The sequence below is a fragment of the Agelaius tricolor genome, unplaced genomic scaffold (genome assembly GCF_023055355.1).
Source record: "Agelaius tricolor isolate 1412-34295 unplaced genomic scaffold, bAgeTri1.0.p SCAF_2, whole genome shotgun sequence".
NCBI classification, from domain to species: Eukaryota; Metazoa; Chordata; class Aves; order Passeriformes; family Icteridae; genus Agelaius; species Agelaius tricolor.
In genome coordinates, this window is record NW_027269262.1 from 62,702,593 (window position 1) to 62,724,786 (window position 22,194).

At 39.1% G+C, this 22,194-nt stretch overlaps 1 protein-coding gene across 2 annotated transcripts; it reads right to left on the reverse strand.

The window, feature by feature from the left end:
* Window positions 1-1,309: 1,309 nt before the first annotated feature.
* On the reverse strand, window positions 1,310-21,463 carry TRAM1 (translocation associated membrane protein 1). Of its 2 annotated transcripts, XM_071420900.1 has the most exons (11): window positions 21,202-21,459; window positions 18,295-18,358; window positions 17,585-17,706; window positions 17,266-17,382; window positions 16,308-16,366; window positions 15,834-15,918; window positions 12,952-13,022; window positions 12,758-12,862; window positions 12,079-12,222; window positions 11,030-11,190; window positions 1,310-7,546 (listed from the first exon to the last, which is right to left on the reverse strand). In XM_071420900.1, exons 1-11 carry the CDS (start codon window positions 21,322-21,324, stop codon window positions 7,473-7,475), a joined length of 1,125 nt encoding a protein of 374 aa, XP_071277001.1. In that variant the 5' UTR covers window positions 21,325-21,459; the 3' UTR covers window positions 1,310-7,472. The 2 variants fall into 2 exon arrangements, with proteins under 2 accessions (XP_071277001.1, XP_071277011.1); XM_071420910.1 differs by lacking the exon at window positions 1,310-7,546 and having other exon boundaries at window positions 11,105-11,190; window positions 12,020-12,222; window positions 21,202-21,463.
* Between the last annotated feature and the right edge of the window lie 731 nt (window positions 21,464-22,194).

Consider the following 22,194-nt stretch of genomic DNA (forward strand, 5'->3'; position numbering starts at 1 on the left):
AGCAGCAAAAAAGTGGGCCTTTGGAGATATTCTTGCTGGCTACCAGTCACCTCCAGTCAAACGCAGCTGTCGCAGACTTTGGTGGCCTCTAGTGGCTGTTTTGTCCACATCCCAAACTCATCACATGATTTGACTCCTAAGATTCCATCTGCTCCACCTCCCATCTGTATTTGCTGGATCACTCCAAACCTGGCATCAGAGCGAGACGATGATATTGAGAGGTGCAGCAGGGGAAAGATAGAGTAGCAGTTGTTACAATCATCTTAGATGCCATGTACCCAGCTAGACCTGTCCTCAACACTTACAGTAGGTTTCCTGTCACCTGACAGGTATAAACAGTGGCAAGTAGCTCTGGTTCTTTTAATTATGTGTTTTCTATTGATTTTCTGACACAATTTCTTTTTAAGCCACAGTTTAAGCTATGATGTCTAACAACAAAGTCAAGAACAAGACATGTCTTCATGAAAGACTAATCTTCACTTAACAGTCTTTCAATTAGTTTGAAGATTTAAAAGTTACAAATTCAGGTTTTTAAGAACGAAATATTTAGGTAGTTCAACAGTTCTTCAAAAGCAACAATCTGATGTGTCTCGAACTGAAGTGAATACAGAGATCATGGGATCTGTAGACATCCCCTCTACAATGTACCAAATCAAACCTAATGGAAAGGAACATTCAGAGTCAAAGTTTTCTAAAAGCAGTCTAGCTTTCCCTAAGTTGGGTACAGTTCTCAGATCCCACCACATTGCCAAATCACCAACAGAGCAGTGTGGAGGCTGCGATTCAGATTGGATGAAATTTTGCTCTTCTGCATCAGGGAAGCTGAAGTCTACAAAGGCTTTAAAAGTTGTTCAGCTGAAAGGAGTGGACAGACCAGAACAGCAAGTTCCCAGGCAGCACCAGACACTGCCCAGCACAGCTCTTGGTGTTCTCCAAGTTCATGGTTACTCTCTCAAGCTGGAAAGTTCTACTCAAAGGACACAAAATGCTGCCCAAACATTACAGCAAACAAGCCCCTCCTTCCCAAGAGGGAGGGCCAATGCAGTTTCTCAAGCTGACAAAAGGTTTGAAAGTCAGTCCTGAACTCGTGATAATTTTGTGCAAGTCCCAGCTCCAGCCCAAGTTACAAGCCATTCCTCTTTAGCCTAAGCAGATTTCCTGTCTCTGGTGCTCCCTGGTTCAAGTGAATATCCCCAAACAAAACACCATATTTGCCTTTGAGCAGTATCTCCCTGATGCTTCTGCACTGTAAGCAAGGCCAGAAGCAATTGACATGCTTCCATTTTTGTAACAGACTATTCAAGCACAGTTTTAATTCGATACTCTTTATTATGATATCCAGGAAAACAATAACAAGGTGATTGCTTATTACAGCTTCCAGGGACTGGGGCTCCAGACCTCCTTGTCCTGGGTACACACACGCGCACGCACACACACGCACGAAAGACAACCCTTGCCACAAGAACTTACAATCTACAGAAACAAAACAAAGATAATGATTAATCGAGAAACAAAGAGGAGGAATCACCTGCGTGAGAACATGAGTTAAGTTTTGGCTTGGTTTCTAGTCCGGAGTTCAAGAGTTGAAATTCCTACCCTGTTACAGTATTCTTATTACCATGGGCTGAATACTTATCTGTTGATTACAATGCAAGATACAGTCTTCAACATTTAAAAACAAATATAAGGAGACACAAAGCTCTAGACCATAATTTTTCACGTGGTATACAGCAAAACTGCAGTCTAGAGATTCAGAGATCTTAAGTGCCTGGTTTCCTAAATGAGAAAGGCAGTGAGAGTAAACTGCAATAAGCAAAGCAAAACCATCCAGGAATATCAACTTCTGTTAAACCAGACTGATTAACATATTATTTTTTCAATTCAGTATATCAAATTGCCTAATGCTCTTGTATGTGGCATGAAGAAGTAACAACTGTGTCGTGCTGAATGATAATGTCTGACCTTTAATGTTAACCACAATAAACACAGACGAAGAATGAATACTGAAACACTACTGAATTATAAAGCTACACTTTAGCTGCTCTGATTCTGCAAAAAGTTTCAAACACAAAAAGAAGAAAAAGGAGTTGTCATTTCTGGCACTCACATCATAGACTTGCCATCCTTGAGCTGGATAAAACTAAAGTATCTGCAGAAACCTAAAATAAAAGTGACAGGACACATAGAAAGAGATCAAGAGCAAGTGCATTGGATTCAAAACTAGGCCGTACGCTTTTTTTTTAACCAGAAATAAAAGTTGTTGCCTTTTGAATTTGCAACATCAAAAGAGCTTCTCTAAAAAGCAGAAAGCAGTCAGCCTACTGCTGCTGCAGCCCAGCACTCCTTACACATTGCTCACCAAAGGGAATGGACAGGGGCAGATGCCAACAGCAGTCCCATTTCACTCACAACAGCACTTGCTATGTGGATGTGAGCTATATCCAAGTTGTATTGCAATTTATTCATCCTAAAGAGTTTCAGTTCCCATTAAGGAGGTTCTGATGACACTCAACATATTGATGTGCACGTTTCTTTTGCACGTCTGATCCAGAAACACACCAGCACTGATCCTATTTTAGCTCTGAAGAGCAAAATTCCTTATTGTGTACAGATTTAGGGTTATCAGATCCAAAACTGAGTAGTTCAGGGAGCAGTGTGAAGGGGGGGTACTCACCAGACATCCACCACAACAACTTACAGTATATAAAACAACCCCACCGACAAACCTACAAGCATGGGCTAATCCAGTGCTCTAAAGATAATCCACAGCTCGCAATGTAAGAAATTCAAATATGATGAACAGATGATAACTGACGTCAGTCCTTTCAAGTCTTTTTCTTTTTAAAGGATTTTCTAAATATTCTCCAAGCTTTCATTTTGTAGGACATTCTTATACCCTGCACCAGAAATAACCTAAATATTTGCATAACAAGATTCAGGCATTAAACCACAGCCCCCCCCCTCCAGATACCATCTCTGTATGCAGGCTGTAAATGTTACAAACATCACCACTGTCTCTACTTTGTGTTCAAGTCCCTTCAATACTGACATTTTCCAGACAGAACAATTAGGACAGCGATGATCACCACTGCACAGGGAGCCTATTGAAACTGCCAATCTCCAACATTTACAACACAGGCCCAAAGGGCTGAGTCACAAATGGAACCAAACCCAAGTATGACCTAGGAATCAGCTGGTGAACTTCCTGAAAACAGGAAAACAAACTAAGAGAAACCAAACAGTCTTCCCCTCCCTGTACCAAGACTTGCATACAGTGCAATTCTTGCGAAGCTCTCTGGAAAACCTCCTCCAGTACATAAAGGGTTGATGTGGGAAAAAAAAAATCTCACACCAAAAAAGAAAAAAAACAACCCATAATTTCCTGGCTGTTAAGGAAAGTAATGTCGTTTGTGTGATCCAGGACAATGTACAATTTCAAAATCCCTATTTCTACTCTGCCAGTATCCTCTTGCACTGCTTGGAAACCCTGATGACAGATAAAAGGTATCTCAGTACAGTAAACCACAATGAGTATTTCCCCTTCCCCCACAAGATCTGAAAAAAATCCATTAATACTTCATGGATTTGGTATGTAGGAACTACCAGAGAGGCCAGGTCCCTTCTGGTACTGGTGACTGGAAGCCTTTAAAGATCTCCTACACTGCAATCTAGTGTAATTTTTAAGCAACATGCTGTTGAAAGGGACAGATGCTTTAGAACCTGATTGATCTTTACCCTGCAACTTTTCTTCTTGCTTATACATAATTACTTGTAAAACTCTGGGGTTACTATCAGGCAACTAACCAAATGGAAAAAACCCAAACATGCTTGTTTTCAGGTGCACCAGCTCCCTGGTCTAGCTCACCATGCAACCAGAAAGGCTTGTGCTAGCTAAGGCAAGGGACAGAACAATTCTGGCAGCAACCTACATTACTTTCAGGCTAGCATGGTTATGGAAATCCTCCCTTCCCTTTCATATCAAGTTTTGCCCCCAGTAAAATCAACTCAGGTGCAGTCAGTCAGAAATCTTCAAAGAACAAAGGACTGCAGATATGTATTGACCCTTTTTACAGAAGTCCAATTACCTATACCCAAGGACCACACTGCTTTTTATGATTCTGGGTACTATAACTCCATAAACACAACTAAAATTTTCAAAGAAAAAGAGTATTTAGAAAAAATACCAAATGCTTACAAATAACTGCTGATTTTCTAAATGCATTATCCCAACATACATAATTTACCTGTAGCATAACCTAAACTTAGAAGAAATAGCCTATGCATTTTCTCTGCTCAGCAAATTCCTGAACCATTCCTAAGTCTGGGCATGGGATCACCAGAAAAACAGTATTTCCAAAGAGTATTTTCACATTCATGAATGATTCACACAGGAGAAATAAGTCTTTGCAACCAGCAAAGGAGAAAGTGCCCAGATGAAAACTAAAACTCTGAAGATTAATTTCAGCTGCTCTGCATTCCTTGTTTGTACTTTGAAATTAAATATAACCACTTTAAAAGTAAAATGATGGTTTTGAGAGAATATTCTGGCACATAAAACAAACACACATTTGGAGCTCAAAAAAAGGCTTGAAATCATCTGTTGTTAAATCTTGAAAAGTTTTGACAAGATGGGGCAAAGAGAAGGAGGTTGAAGAAAAAAAACCAAACCAAACAAACCCTATCCACTGTCTGTGTAATTATTCACTTCAAATCCATCTAAATGGACAAAGCTTTCTCTTTGTGGGACCTGGTAATTGATGAGGATAAATTAACTACTGCCTATTTTATTTGGCGTAGGATATAATAATGAACTCCTCAGTCATTTCCATTTCTAATTTTCTTGATGCCATAATTAAGAAAACATGATTAGACAACTAATAATCTTCCATCTTACTGAAACCCAGATTACAAGCAAAGAGCCAAAACTGCAATAACATTTGAAAACCAATTTTAAGCAATTCAAAAGAAGTTATCCAGCCAAACAATACTCTAATGCTAAAACAAATAATATCAAATTAGAAGTCTCAATATCTTCTAAGTTTGAGTGTTTCTATCCCAAGGCAGATAATTAAACACTACTGGTCTTGCCTCATCAAACATGATAAATATGTATTTTTAGTTATGAGAGAAGAGACAGAAAATACTGGCTTCCCATACTCTAACCAATTTCTAGAACACCTGTTGTTACTTTCTATTACTTGGCAGATACCAACAACTCCTATAAGGCAATGATGAATATTAAGCCATTGTGGAAACAAAAGTGCTTCTGTAAATGTCCAAAGGACAAGAATGTCCGTCCATAAGGCCAAAAGGAGACAAAAAGCAACATCAGTATTAACAGTCAAGAATACTTCTGAAGTTTTTGGAAATTAACCTGAAGTTTACATTTCAAGACTACTGTGTCAAAGAATGAGGTTAACAAGAAATAGTTTGCCTTAGGGAAACAGCTATTACAACCCTCAGACTCCTATAAGTCTTGAAGATCTCAAGAAGTACCTTAAATGACTGCTTCATAATTTGTTCCTCCACCCTTTATGATTCCTTCAGCCCCAGTACAACCAGATATCACAAGCAAACTGATGTAGAGTCCAAGCACCAGACTAGACACTTAAAATTTCCCCCCTTTGGCTTAAGGTACAAGTTGAGAGCAAGGCACACAGAATCTTTGAAGGTTCTTCTGGGAACATCAGACACAAAACATGATTTTGAACAACAAGTATATAATGTACACGAGTCTCAAAATTTCCGAGTTCCAGTTTTCCAGTTTTGTGGTCAGGTTGGACAGATTCACAGTTCTACATGGGCTGTCCCAGGACATGGGATACTGACTTCTACTGAAGCAGACTGGGCATTCTAGAGGGCACCCTGCCCCAGAGCTCTCAAGCTAAGCAAGTACAAGTCTGCCAAGTCCACTTCAGGAGCTGTGAACCAAATACTTGGGAATTGTGTCTGTCATCAGCTGAAACACGTAATAAATTATACTGGAATAACTCTAAACAGCACTAAACAACTAAGAATGGATAGTTGCTTGTAGTGAGGATTTTGTACTAGAATGTTTATTCTGAATAGTAAGCAATTGAACTGTAAAAATACAGAATGAGAATGCAGATTTATTCATTTTCTTGGGTATAGACTCCATTATAATAACAGTTTTTAATTAAAATTATTTTATTTATCAGCTTGATTGCTCATAATTACTCCTTAATCAATAAGCAGTTCAATACTTGGGTTAACTTGATAGACTAATTTAGCAACTTCTTCTTAGAACTGCAATAACTGTCTCACTCATTCTCAAGTGAAACAGGCTGAATTGCACCCATTACAGATGTGTACAGAGGAAACATTATCTGCATAATAAACTGGAAAACTAACTGGACAAGGTTTCACATTGAATACAATTATGAAAGATAATGGAAAAATTCTTAAATTTAGATTTTTCCAGTTGCAGCAGAGGTCACAATAAATCAGTTTTAAGAAGCTGTAGCTTTTAAATATTTTTTTCATAAAAATATATATAGGAGAAATCAAACTATTTCCTAACAGAGGTGAAACAAAGCAAAGCAGTTAGAATAAAGGAATGTTTCTCATCACTTGATCCATTTATCTAATTCCCTCTTCATGGAGCATTGATTGCCCCCCAAAACAAACACAGCACATTGTAATAACCTCCACCCGTAAAATCAGACTGACAAGTTTTCAAAGAAGGTCCAACGCACACCAGTTCTCCAAGATACATACACCTCAAAAGCACAGACAGAAGTGGATAGTGCTACTCAAATCAACTCTTTCTATGGCCATACACAGTCCCTTCTAATTTTCAGGTGCTAAAAGCTGTATCTCAAAAAGGTGTTGTGTTCCTTGTAAGAGATTTCTAACCAACAAACAATAAGACTCTGCAACGTTTCCAATTAGTTCAGTTTTGTTTTAATGATATGGGGCAATTCTTAGAGCAGACATTGTGCAGCTATAGTAACTACTAAATAAAGAAGTCTATTGGTGTGGTCTTGGAATCCCAAATTGAAATGTAAATTTGAGTCAAGGTAATTAGCTGAAAACCCAGAGTATCTGAATATGCATACAATGTTTTTACTTCAATTTTGCAATACTTTTTGAGGAACTTGGAAAAAGTGAAGTTGGTAGAACAGTATCACCAAGATTACAAAAACTGGAAGGAAATAATACACTGCAACAGTGATCCTCATTAAGTAAGTTATTTCATCACAGTAAATATTTAAAAAAGCATCAATGTGTTTTAAAAAGTGTTGAATCCTCCCCCCAAGTATTTGAAGAGAGATAAACTTTTTCCTTAGTCAAAATGGTTTTTTAAAAAAAGTTTCTCAAAACAACAGCAATAATCAAAAAACATGAATTGTATTTTCTTTAATCCATAATATCTCTAGTGCTGAAGGGCCATCCATGTAAAAAGCAGATTCTTTGGGGACATTAGTCAATTAACTTAATAAAACCCAGTTTTACGAGGATTTATCCTTCCTGCTGCGAGGCGAGTCTGCTCCGTTTGAGGTCACTGTTCCATTTATTCCATTTTCTAGAAAAAAGGAAGAAAACACTTTTTAAATACAGTGGGACACTTTATATTTTATTACATTTTATGGGTTCTACACACACAGCCTTTAACTTCTTTTCTGATGTACCTTCTTTGTTAAACCTCTTAATTATCATTCAGTGTGCAGCAGCATAATGAAGTTTTTACAAAGTGAAATATTTAAAGTTTACTACAATAAATTCCAGTTTCCTGATGTGGCCAGACACTGAAATGTGTCCATTATATACATCTTGACTGAAAATCAACACCAGTTATGATATTTTAGAAGACATTCTGTGAAGAAGTAAAGACCAACTTGAAGATGAGATGAGATGGTTCTATGAAATTTTGGAGGCAGACTATATACAGAGTTCTCTGCCACAGGTCTTAGTTATTTACCTCACCTATGTCATAATTCTTGTTAAAATTACACTCCTTTGCTTACCTTTACAAGCATTTGATACATAGAGGAAATCCTCTTTACACATATATTCTCACAATTTTTAAAGCACATACTTTGACATATATAACTCATTTACATTATGATGAAGATATTTACATAGATAAGACAGAAGTAAAACACTAGTTCAGATTTGCAATGAGTATGTGTAGGTGGAAAGAGCTCAAGATCAGGCACCTAGGTACTTGAGATCATAGTTTGTGCTTACATTTAGGAGTTTATTATTTCTTATTTATGTTATAGTCTCATAGGTAGTGAGTTTTTAGTTTTTTACTAATAAGGTATAAAATGGTTAACAATTTTTTGTTATAAGGTTTTTTAAGGTTAAACTATTTCATTAAGAAATTATACAAATTATTTTTGCTTTTAATCTAATAACTAATTACTTGAAGTCTGAAATGCAGACTTTTTTGTCTAATTACAAAATACTATTTAAAATTAAGAAGAAGAAGGAGGAAGAAGAAGGTAAAGAAGGTGGACTAGTTTTTGCTTTAAAACTTCTATCTTGTTCTATATATATTATTATATTTTAAAACTTCAAATTCTCTGTTTTAAAACTTCAAAATATCACCTTGTGATATTACACACTTCTAATTAACTACACAGTAATCCTAGTGTTATCAATTAATTTTGGAAGCCTTCTCCACAGCTTCAGGTCAAATGTAGTGCTCTCCTGGGAGTTAAGAGTGTGTCAGCACAGAAAATCTAAAATCCTCAGCATTCACAACTCCAACAGCCCCTTAATTCAGTTTCACCTCAACCAAGGAAACAGACGTTACCTGACAGTAACTATATTTATAAAACAGATCTAAAGAGCACAGTGCATAGCCAGCTACAATGCCTGCAGCCTAACATATCTGCTCTGATCCAGATCATTCTGACTTCAAGCAACAGCTGCTGTTTTTTGGGTGCTTTTAAACAATTATTTTATATATATATTTATATATTTTTACAAAGAACTGGTTAAACTTATTTTTTCCATCCACAGATGTGCTGAAGGTCACTAGAGTGTGGACAGTCTAAAAAAACAACTGTTGGCCTCCCTCTTTCTCCACGACACCTAAATGCTCCCATTTATGCAAACAAGCAACAAAAAAACCCCAAAACAATGACAACCATACATGAGCAGGAGACCAGACACAGACCCAAAGAGTCAAAGTCTGTTTGAGCACATATCTGGCTATAAATGACACCACCATTTTAAGCCTACATAAGGTGGTCTTTGGATATTTCTGAAAATGTTTGAATTGTTTTTAAATAAAGAAACTTACAAACAATTAATTAGACCCAAGCCAGCTAACTGAAATCATATTTTCTTAAACAGTTTAGGTAAAACAAAGAACATGAATCAGCACATGGCTATATATCCCACCTACATCACCAGCAGGATTTTTTACTGTCATTTCTTGCTTTTGGCATAGACTAAAAGTAACACATTTTATTGTGCCCTGGCTCTCAAAAAAACATTCAACCATACACACACACATCAAAAACAAGTGTTTTAAAGAGTTCAATTGCATATATTACTCCTTCAAAATCATTGCTTTGCTGCATCCTATACGAGTGTTCTGAACAGACAACATCACAGGAGTATTCAAAACAGAGGAATTTGAATGAACTGAGCTCTATTATGTTAATTTAAAATAAGGAATACAATCAAGACAGACATAGTTCAATTATTTTGTGAATCAACTGACTTTTTCATTATTTGTTTACCACTTGCAAGTCTCCATTGAAGTAGGGTAAAACCCAGCAGATTCACTAAACTACATGAATTAAATAGATTAGGAGATTTTAAAAAGCTTTTTTTAAAAAAGCTCCTAATCAAGGCATATATTTTAAAATTATTTGAGATAAAATACTTAAATAAAAAAAAATATCTCCATATTGAGAAGGCCATGACCATAAAGCTCTGATTAAACAGGACACTTACATATGAAACTACCTTCACTCAATTAAAAAAAAAAATCCAACTGAATTTTCAGATGAAAAAAAAGCCCTGACACCATGGAAAAGCCAAGTTGTGATAATTGCAAATCATTCTAAAGGGAATGCAGTAGTACTCTAAAACACATAATTTTAATAAAAATAGAAACTTGGGAGAAATAAAAAAATTTTTGATCTCTCACTACAAATCTCAGTACTCAGTGCAAATGGTCTTGACACACACTACTTTCAACATATCAAAAAGTGGAACAGGTTGGTAATACAAAGATTGGGAGCAAAGGATCATGCTGAAGAAAGCTTTTGAAACAACTTCTGCCATTTCAAAAGGGTGCAGAAGTTATTCAAACTAGCACTTAAATACATAGGGAGGAGTTGAACTGTTGGTGCAACAGATATACTGAAGTACAGAGATTTAAATTTTTTTTTTAAAAGAGCACATAATTTTTTCTTGGAGGAAAGAGCATTCTGTTCATCTTTCATACCCTTTCCACAAAAAAGGTGTGACATAATAAAGGTCAAACCTGGACTCTTTAGTTCATTTCCAAATGCTTCGACACAGGTTTAGAGGAGTAAGATGTTATTATCTTTCCTTAAAAAATTACCAATTTCTCTTTTTTGTAAAAACAGTTCAACACAAAACTTTTTACTGGGTGGATCATTAAACTCTGTTTGCTCTAAACCTTCAGAATTTTGGGGCAATGAAAAAGAAGCTTGAAATCCACAGCAAGAAAATTTTACAAATGAATGTCTAAGAGAAGAGATCTAAAATTGCATCTGTCCCAAAAAAAACACAAGCATGACACGTTTTGTTCAAATCATGAAATTAAAGAGAATAAAAAATATCAGGCTGCATTAACGAAAAACACCCCAGTAATTCCTTTATTTGGACAGTTAGAAAACCCAACAATATATAGTGTTTTTTCTCAAAAAAAAAAGAATTATTCTTCCCACAGTACTATTCCCCAGTACTGCTTCTCTAGGTGAGTCATTTCATTCACAAGTTAAACACAAAATACTTCTTTAGCGACCTAAAGTTGGTTTGGAGAAGTCAAGGGAACAGAAAAATTGAAAATACAAACCTCTTTCTTTTCTGGAGGTCTTTCCTTTAGCTGATACAAACTTCTTTTTCACTGACTGAGGCTGAGAAGAAGAATGCTCTCTCCACCTCCGAAGCTGGAAATTAATGAACTTCCACATCATAAATGCTTGGGTCATGCAGATGGAGGCCAGCACACTGATTCTAGAAACAAATAATAGGTAAAGTTTCATCAGTAAGTTTGCCTCATTATTCAAAGAGAAAAGCAAAGTAGAACACTTCAGGATTTTGGGCAACTTCCACCCCCTCCTCCTGGTAACCTCCATTTTCTAAGGCAAGAGTTGAGTTCACTTGCATAGGATGACACTGGGCTTAAGCACCGATGATCAAAACTAGATATAGAGTGGTGGTGAAATCTTTGCCCATCAAAACTGGCAAGTACTAGGTTTCTTTCCTGCTTTCTTTCTCAGAATTACTCTCAGGGCACCAGGTAGTAATAGCTGAAAATGGCTCAAGAGTATCTTGCAGCTCAGAGTATCAATTTTGCAAGGTAATACTGACATTGTCAAAGTTTCAATAAATTCTTTTTCTGCATTTATAAGAAGACCAGGCAGTTGGATCATGCAGCAGCAATAGGGGCCATAAAAAAGGCAGAGAAAGAGGCAGTAATCTTCAAATGAGACCAAAGCTGCTCTGGGCACAAATACCTTGATCTCTAAGATATACTGACAGGAATTGTATTTAGAATTCAACTTACTAACTTTAAGACATTTGAAAGTAAAGTCTGTAATTGGATATTCCTATTAATTCTGCTGGTTTGATTTTTTTTTTTTGGTTGCTTGGGGAATTTTTAACAAAGACAAGAAGAGTAACCAGTTACAGATTTCTTAGCTATAGACTAAATACTAAATTCAATCAATTAATTTCACTGTGTCTTACAAGTTTCTTACATGAGCTATTCCTACTGATCCCATTGGTTGCATGAAAACACTCAATCATTCAGAATTACTGGCATTAGTACCATACCACTTACATTGTGTATTTAACACGGTTTACAGCACATGCTTAAGAACTGTTGCAGGTTTACTGTACCTAACAGCCAGGATATTAAAGTTCCCAGTACTGAAATTCAGCTGCTGATCTTCTGCTCTTGCCAGTCCAAAGCCAAAAGTGAGGACTGAGAGAATCAAGGTGAGAAGCCTTCCCAAAACAAAAAGAACTGCCCACAGTGAAAATCTAGAAATAAAAACACCACAAACACTAAATCAAATTTCCATTCAAAACACATGCACTAACAATCCAAATGCTTACCTTTCACCATGCAAATTTGTTTGAAATCTAAGAACTTACCTAAAAACATGATTTTGCACCTATCTTAAATGCATCTTGTATTATGTTATGAGAACTGATTTCAACTCAATGGAAAGTGCTTTCCAGCACAATTAGAACAAAAGCACATTTTTAGTTCTTACAGAGCTGGCTATATTAGCAATCTATCCTGTTTCTTTCTCTACAAAACTTAAAAAAACCCCCCACATTAGTATACATTGAGAGATTTTATTTCATTTAGTACTGCTACTAATATTTACTTAAATAGGCTAAAACAAGGTAGAAATTATAGTGATGGTTTAGAAATATAAGTACTAGCACTAGTCTGGACAACTGTGGTTGCTTAAGAAACAGTTTGAACTCCCTTTTGGTTTCTGGTTAGTTAAATGCAAAAGGCTCTAAGACAGAAATCACAAGAATTTTAAAGATAAAGACTATTTACCCTTTCTGGTATTTTTCATCACTGAAGTAGAAAAGACGGGATATGTGGAAAAGAAATTCAACGAAGTAATGCAATACCAGAAGAACAAGTCCAAGGTGGGTCAGACTATCAAAACAAATAAAACAAACATTCAGACCTTTTGTTAGATATTTAAGGCAAAGAATGGAGTCAGCAAAAGTTTACAATTGACTTACTTCAGGAGATAGGCTCCAGCAATATGAAAGAGGTAAAGTCCAATGTAGACAATCTGGCGAAAGATATCTTCCTATTTGGAAGAAAAAAGTGACCACGTGTTATACACAATGTTACACAGCACTGAACTGTGTTATCTGTTATTACAAACTATTCCCTGGTCTTTTATCAGGTGTATCAGCTACCTTAACATGGCCTGGTTTGGCACTGAATCACTCAGCCTGGATCATCTAATTCCACACATAACTTAGTGCTCACTTACCAGTCATATTCAGTGTCCTACATATGCTACTGTGAGAAAAGGCATCAAACATGGAAAGATGCTTTTAAAAAGGATCCACTTTTATTTGTTATGATCACTGTGAATATATACAAGTTATTACATTTCTTATTTTGCATGTATTACTGTACATCAGATCCTACAGTTCCACATGTTTGCTGCCCATCAAATTGTCAGATTGCTACAGAATAAAATAACAGTCTACAATTCAAAATAAAAGGTTTTCCAAGTGTTGACATCAATTTTAAAAATTCAAGGCCATCCAAAATTCTGGCACACTGTTTCTGGCAAATACAGAGACTATTGTTATTAACCAGTCATGCAAAAGCACATGGTCCCATGTAAAGTCAGGCTTTAGTGAGCCCTCTTGAACTGAACACTTCATGGAGATGAAATAATAAAGAGGAAGGCACAGAGCACATGGAAAGCAGATTGTGCCATCTATGAACAGAGGGACCACTAAACTATGCCAGATCACAATAAAAATCTCTTTTAGAGTGGTAGCAGAGTACATTCAGTTGTGCTTAAAAAAGTCCTATTTGGAGAGATTCTCTAAATTTCAAGCAAGGATCTTTAGCGTTATCTTGTAAAAAGGGCCTAAAATTTTAATCTTACAAGAGCTATACCATGTTATTCAATACTCAGTATCATATTCATTCATCTCTCATTTGGAGAGATTCTCTAAATTTCAAGCAAGGATCTTTAGCTTTATCTTCAGAAAAGGGCCTAAAATTTTAATCTTACAAGACCTATACTACGTTATTCAATACTCAGTATCACATCCAACAAACCCACAGAATCAAACAATTATGACAACAGCAAACATCACACTCATAATACACAGAGAGCAAGAAAACAGGTGGAGAAAGACCTACTCTAAATTATCTCAAAGAAAGTGAAAAATTGGTTATTTCAGATAAAGACAAAGTAAGTACAAATGGTCAGTTTCTCCAAGCACAACCAGGACCAGCCTACAACACTTTAACTTTAGAACTGAGATAACATTTAAACAGCCCATGCTGCCTGCTTAGACAAACTGTCAGAGACTGCAGGCCTTGTGGAAGAATGCACAAGGTATACATGGCTATAGAGGAACCAGAGCTGAGAAGTTATTTTCTTGTTTATGTCAGCAAGACAGATAACTAGACCTGAGTTAAACCAGCCAGTTTTTTCAAGAGAAGGAATAAGGCAAGTAAGCCAAGATAGCAGAGGTTAAGATATGGTTGAAGAAATACCAACTATGCTAAAACAAATGAACTATCACTCTTTAAACTTAATGCAAAAGTCAGAGGACACAATTTCAAGCAGTGACCAAGTAAAACACTACTATTCAACACACAGCACTTAGGCCACTTGTGACAGCTTTCTTGAAGTTATTTTAAGAAAGATCTCCACACTTGGCTGTGAAGTCAAATTTGGAAGGTATCACTATCACAATAAGAGAACATCAGCTGCACTGCATCTGCAAAACAGTACTCATACTGCATATGAGCAGCCTAAAAGCAGTGCATTTTGTTACTATTTTACTTAGCCTCTTCTAGGCTCCTGTACAAAGACCTGTGGTTATGTAACACCTATGTTCCATTTTCTTGAATGAAGCAGAACTGGTAACAGAGATGCAGCCTGCTCACAGAGCAACCACAGTCAGAGAATGGCTTGGGCTCAAAGATACCTTTGTAGATCACCTAGACCAACCTCTTACCATGGACAGGGGCATCTGTCACTTGACCAAGCTGATCAAAGCCCCATCCAGTCTGACCTTGAACACTTCAAATGAAAGCAAATTCACAACTTCTCTGCATTTGGGCATTGTGTTCCAGTGTCTCACCATCTTCATCACAAGGAATTTCTTCAAATCTACTCTAAACCTACTCTTTCAAAATCATTGTTCCTTGTCATTACAGACCCCAATAAAAAGTCTCTCTCCATCTTTCTTATAAGCCCCTATCAAAGAGTGAGAGGCCACAATAACTTCTCCCTGGAGCCTTCTCTTCTCCAGGTTGAACAACCCCAACTCTCTCAGCCTGCCTTCATAGAAGGGGTGCTCCAGCCCTCTGCTCATCTTCATGGCCGTCCTCTGGACCTACTCAAACTGATCCATACCTTTCTTGGGCTGGGGACCTCAGAGCTGGATGCAGCACTCCAGGGGGAGTCTCACCTTCCCTCAACCAGCTGGCTGCTGCTTGTTATGCAGCCCAGGTGTTTTTATGGGGTGCAAAGTACATTGCCGGCTCATGTCCCATTTTCATCCACCCATTTAAATGCTATTTAAATAAAATCCCAGACTTTCATACTCCTTTGATGTATAGAATTATTCACAGTTTATATTCTACACCTATATCATGATTCATGAAGCAGCTGTGATTTCAGTGAGCCTATTCAGACTATCAATTCTGAGAAACAAAGGGAAAAAAACCCCAAGAGTGGAAAAGAAAATATCACAATATCACTTGCTTGAGGGAAAACTCTTTCAGTGGATGAGAAACACCAGTAATTTTTATTTACACAACAGATATTTAGCAATTTTACTGCAATTAGAATTTAACTGTAAAGAAAAAAAGCCACCTTGCTCTGGAGTTCCTCCCATTTACGTTTTGAACTTACTTTTTTAGTTTTCTGAAAGTAGAGTTCTGGAAAAGCATGAAACCAGTATGCTAACTGTAAGATGTAGAAAAACTTCATTTGAAACCTGTACAATACAGCAAGAATTGAAGAATATTATTTATTATGAATGAACTTAAAAACATTTCAGAAGCTTCTAATGAACTCATTTTATCAGTCTCTTAAAAAGAGAAAAAATAGAGATCCTTCATGCCAGCCAAGTCTAAATATCTTTAATAATAAAACCATTCAGACGAAGCTTGCAAAAATGAATTCTTTAAGTAACAGCCTACATAAAAAGAACTTTGTATGCTACAAGTTGTCAAAGAATTGAGCCCACATACCTACAACCAAAAACACATTAGTGACTAATATAATTTTACAAACTACTTATCCTACACAGATTGTACATGACACACCCTGGGCTTAAAACAGTCCCTCCTCTCCCCCAGCAATCCTTGAAGGAAGAGGCCTTACGGAATCAGAGTGTGCGGATAGTCCCTCCACAGAGAGGTTGGATCTGATATATAGTTCTCCTAAAAAAGAAAAGAACAAACAAAAAACCCCAATAAACACTCTAAGGTGTTACTTTCTACTCAGAAATAATGACTGGACGTAAATATATGCATTTATGTATATGCACAAGTGTACACACAAAAAATACTCATATATACGTACACAAGTAAAAGCTGCAGATCCATAAATTTTCTTTTTAAAAAATCCCCAAGAAATCACAAATAAACAAAACCCAACCAACCCAGAAAACAAATCCCCAAAACAAAAGACAGCTGCACTGGCTTAAGAAAGTAAAAAGCAACCAAACAAATCAAGTGATTATTCAAGATAGATTGTCCTTATGAGATGGAAGTTATTCCAGGATTACTACAGCCACAAGTCTTCTCTTGTAAACTGCTGACAAACTTTGAACTTAGGACTAAGACAAAGAAAGGTTTTCCAGGAGTTTTTATGTTAAAATAAAGAAAATAATAAAAAAGGCACAGCCTTCCCTTTCTATGAGCTAAGCTCATACACATCCAGCCACTAGCAAAGAGTATGTCACCTAAAAGCACACAGTGACCTGAGGTTACAACAATCTGTCATATACCCATTCTCTAGGCTCCAGAATGATATGTATGGTTCCTAAACATTTATTTTATATTAATAAAACAACATAAAAAGCTACAGAGAATTAAATAGCATAATAAAGTTAAATGGCTTTATCTTATTCAGTTTGACAGTAAATCTACTCAAGACTGAGCAACAGTAACACTACTGACTTTATACTCAGTTATGACTAAACTCACACAGAATCCTTGAACTTGTCCCACTTTTAAAACCAGCTAAAACTAGAAAAAGAAACCAAAATCATATTTATCATCAACATAAGTGAATTTTTTGAAATCTCATAATGAAACAGAAGAGAAAGCATACTTACAGAGACAAGAATACTCGTTCCCCAAACACAGGAGAAAAGGTAGAATGCACTAAGTTGCCCAGACTCATTGAACTTGCTATGCTTTGTTTTTGAAAAGTGCATTTTCCTGTTAATTTTCTGAAATGAAAGTCCACTGTTATTTATATGCTGCAGCACTTCATATTTATTTAGTAACTACATTAGAGTACCTTGAAGATTTAATGCATGTTTTTACAGTTAAAATTTTTAATGCAGAAATTTACTTTTAAGTGAATAGTCTTAAAGTCTAATTAAAACCCAACAATTATCTTGATGAAAGGAATGAATATTTTGTACTTACATCCAGTACATACTCCTGAATTATAGCATGTATGATTATTGCTACAAGCATGTAAAAGAAAATTGTAGCCAAGTCTTTGATGCCATAGTAATAGAGAGAGATTGTTTCTGCAGATTGTTCTTCTAAAAGACAAAGAGAATTAACTGTTAGGCACCAATACAGTTTAATGGTTCATAACTTTATTTGTCAGAGTGAAGCCTTTCAGACAGAAGTAGCTTGTCATCAGCTGACCAAATAAAAGTCAAATTAAACTGCCACCATGAACTAGGTCACTAAACTGTTTATAGTTATCTTCTCCATCACATCACAAACTCAAGTTGACTCTGGAAAGATGCTATAAAACTAAAAACTTAAGTGCACTTAGGAAACTTATCCAAATATACTGAAAGTGGACAATAAAAATATGCTGAACCACCACCCCACTTTGACTATTAAAAATTATCACTTGCAAAGCAAGAGTAAAAATTCATGTGAACTTATCTACTAGTCAGATGGTGTTTCAGCACTAATGACAAATCTAGCAGAACAGAAACATTGTCTCTAACTTAATTAGTTAAAACAGTGTTTTAATACAAATAAAGTGAAACCCTTGAAAGCTGCTCATTATCTTTTGATATTGACAAGTTCCCTTCCTGACAAGTCTAGGAAGCAGGGCACACTGATAGTGTCTGATACACTGTCTCCTAACTAACCTCCTGCAAGATACATACCTGTGGCAGGAATGGTAACATTATACTGAAGTGTAACAAAAATGACCGCAGCTTTCGCTGTAATCTAAAAGAGAAAAAAACAAAAGTGCTGTAAATTTTTATGGAAATAAACTACATTAAACTGAAAACATTTGCCCATAGTTTTGGCACCCTTGCCCAGCACGTTTGTCTCCTCCCAAAAACCTGACTGACCTCCCATTATCTCACCACTGCACCTGACTTTCCAAGGGCAGCACACATGGCGTGGTCCCTATGGGTTTGTTTACAGAATGCTCAACCTGCCAAATGTAAGATCCTTGCAAATGTTACTTACATACAGCCTCTCCTACAACACTAAAGTGAAAACACATGCTACAATTCTGTCTTTAGTCCATACTGTATTATTACATTAACAGAATGTACAATATCATGGAGTCCCCTAGACCAAGATGCACTCAGCAGTGGCTGAGAATAAACTTTATTTAAAAGTACTTTTCTTATTTGATAAAATTCAGAAGTCAGTTATCATATTCATAAATCTCTGGGTGATCTGAAAAATGTGGACAGGGAAGGAAAAAAGGCATAAACAACAGAAAACAATTTCAGGCCAGTGGGATACCAACTCAGTACAATTACCATTCTTTTGACCCTGGGGATCCTTTGGCAAGAAGCATAAAACAAACTAAAATTAAATTTAGCAGTAGTGGTACTACCCCTTTATGATGAGCTGTAAGAAAAACCAGAATGAATAAAAACAGTTTGAAGAGAAGATGTCCTAATGGCTTTTTTTGAGAAGTGGGGTGAGGATATTCTAAAATCCCCAATATATAAGATGGAGTATAAGTCCTTTTTTGACAAAAAGCAGAAACTTATTTTTTACTATAACACACCTTCATTGAAACCCAACATTAATCAACATGCTATAAATGAGAGGGAAAAGTAACTGTGCTTCACCATAGTTCAGATAGATACCTTTGCAGATCACCTAGTAGATCTGATCTATCACACAGATCAGAGAGTTTCTCGTTGCTGTAAAAACCCAGCATCTATGCGGTAATTAATAGGGCTGACAAAAAACCCAAGCTCCTTGAGTAATCCTGGAAGGATATACTGAGCTTCTGAAGATAATGACTAGGTTACCACTACTATTAATTATTCATAGGAAGTGAGATTTTCAAAACCATTGCTTTGTCAACAAGCCCTAGATTTTCTATGAAACCCTGAATACGTGGCAGACTGTTCAGACCATGTAACTTCAGGGAACCCAACTAGTTTGCTCAAATTAGTGAAGTTGCTTTGGGCTCCCTATTCATCAAGGGAGCCCTCAGAGGACAATTTGAAGCAGTACTCAATTCTGAACTGCCCTTTGAAGGCTCTATCAGCTATTCTCAATACTAGAATTGTACAAGTCAGGCAGTGTAAACACCTTACCATACCAACATTAACCACAGCAAGTGATTTCCCGTACTGTATCAAAGCATTTAAAAAATTGCAACATACCACATCTGTACCAACAGTGACACATGGCCTTTTTACACTGGGTTAGAAAACACAGTGGGTTAAAAAATCTGGAAACAAAAGAATTCAGCACATTCAACCCCTCAAAACCTCTAACCCTACCAGTAATACTGTTAATACAGTAAGCCTGATGTAGGCACGAAAAGAAACAGTTTAGGTTTACCTCTTTAACTTCATTCTCCAGGAAATTACCATATAACAGTTGTCTTGGTGATTTTTGATAGCAAACCCAAAAACAACAGTGTAGCTGGTCTGCCCTGTTCGTTCTATCTATCTATCTATCTATCTATCTATCTATCTATCTATCTAATTTTCTTCCTAACTCCACTGGTTTTTAGTGCTGAGCTGTACCAACAGCTGGATTAAACCATCTTGAAAACCATGACAGGAAGGTCCACAACCCTTAAAAAATGTCTGAAATGTGTGAACAGATGCCTAGAACACCAGAAACATTTAGTCAACACCATCTTAATTTGATGATCAGGGATCTGAGATCACTGATAACGTTTTGGCGGCCACACAGGTGAGTTACCTTTCCAGCGCCAAAAAGGCGCGGTTTAAAGCATCTGCATTCAACATGGGGGCCCAGAGAGCGGAGGGCCTGCAGCAGGGCCGGCCCTCAGGCCGGAGGGAGCGCTCCCCTCCGCCGCTGCCAAACCTCGGCGCATCTCCGAGGCGGGAGAACGGCGGGGGTGCCCAGCCCAGCCGCCCGGAGCGGCCTGGAGCCCCGGGATGCTCCGCGGGCGGGGGGACCGGAGCGGCGGCCCTAAGGACACGTCACCGCTGCTGTCCCTTCCCTCCCCGCCGCGCCGCCCGCCGGGAGCCGTAGTGCCGGCGGGGCCGCGCACACAAAGAGCGGGGGATCGGCTGTGGCGGCCGGGCCTCGCCCCCCGCCCCCTCCCCGCCGTGCCGCGCACTCCTCCCTCCCTCCCCGGCTGCCACGTAACCCCGCCGCCCGCAGGAACTCCGCCGCCGCGGCGGGCAGCGCGCCGCCCGCTCCCGGCCCCGCACGGCCTCCCGCCCGCGGCGGCGGGGGAGCGGGACCCGGGTCCTGGCGGTAGCCGCGGCTGCGCCTGCCCAAGCCGAGGCGGGGAGAAGGGCGTTCCGCCCGGGGAAGCGGGGATGCGCCGCGGGGAGGGCGGGCGCCCGCGGTGGCTCTCGGGCGGCGCGGCGGGGCGGGGGTCGGCTCCTGTCCCCGCGTACAGCGGCTCGGGCGTGGGCCGGCGGGCAGGTGCGCCGGGGGCGGCGGCGCTGACCCGGAGCAGCCGCTGGGTTCCGCCGCAGCCCGCACAGCCTCGCCCGCTGCCGCGGCGCTCCCGCGCCCTCCCTCCCCTCCAGCACCGAGAGCCTCCGGTGGAGTGGGAGGAAGCGGGAAGAGAACCCCCGGCGGGGGCGTCGGTGCCGCCTCACCTCGAACATAAGCCCCAGCAGGAAGATCATGGCCATGCAGGACACGATGTCCGCATGGTTCTGCACGATGAATTCGTGGCTCAGCACAGGCGGGTTCTTGTTGCTCTTCTTGCGGATCGCCATGGCGGGCCGGGAGCTGGGCGCCGCCGCCGCCGCCGCCTCCCCGCTGCCAGCACAGCTCCTCTGGCCGCGGCCAGGAAGAGGCGGAGGGGAGGAGGCGGCCGCGCAGCCGGGGAACGGCAGCGCCGCCGCTCCGCTTCCCCCGCCCCGCCGCCAGCAGCGCCCCTGCCGGCCGGCGGCGCCTCCGCCCGCGCTCCGCCCCCGGGGCGGCGGGGCCGACGCCCGCCAATTCAAACCCGCCAACCCGCGGCGCGGCCGGGCCGGCGCTCGGCAGCACGGGCGAGCCGAGCCGTGCCGTGCCACCCGGGCAGCAGTGCTGGCAGATCTACTTTTCTATTTTAAGGCTGGCAGTGACGGCCGATACTTGCTGGCGGTAGCCCAAAGCCCGCGCTGTGCACCGGCCCAGCAAAAAAACCCAACCCAGTAAAAGAAGGGTCTTGTCAGGTTAAAACGATGAAGGAAGAGGTCTGAGAAATGAACGGTGATCCAGGCTGAATTCAGAGGTCCTTCAACCCTCGCAACTTCGTGCTGTCTTTATTTTTTAAAGCTTCTGTTAGGCAGATAGTCCCAGTGGCTCTATGGAAAAGAAATATAAAGAAACTGACTAATGTATAGCTGAAATTTAGTGTTGTCAGAATGGCTTTTGCTGCCGGCAGCTTATGAATGAATACAGGACAAGAAATTAAGGCATAGCTATTTGGTATTGCTTTGCTTTGCCAGAATTGAGAGTGTGCACCAAATTAATTGTGTGACCCATTTTAAAAAGGTTGATTTCTTCCCGTTATATGGAGCAGTGACTCATGGAACAGATTCACAGTGTAACACCAGGTTTTTCAACTATGAAACACCTTCATCAGCTGTATAGATGCTCAC

What these genes read in the sequence shown, in the direction of transcription:
- TRAM1 (XM_071420900.1), bottom strand. Translation starts at nt 21,324, where the DNA reads ATGGCGATCCGCAAGAAGAGCAACAAGAACCCGCCTGTGCTGAGCCAC. An exon ending in TATCCGCACACTCTGATTCC is followed by an intron (nt 15,919 to 16,307) that starts GTAAGGCCTCTT and finishes TGTATTGTACAG; the next exon opens with GTTTCAAATGAAGTTTTTCT. An exon ending in GACCTCCAGAAAAGAAAGAG is followed by an intron (nt 7,547 to 11,029) that starts GTTTGTATTTTC and finishes CCTTTTTTCTAG; the next exon opens with AAAATGGAATAAATGGAACA.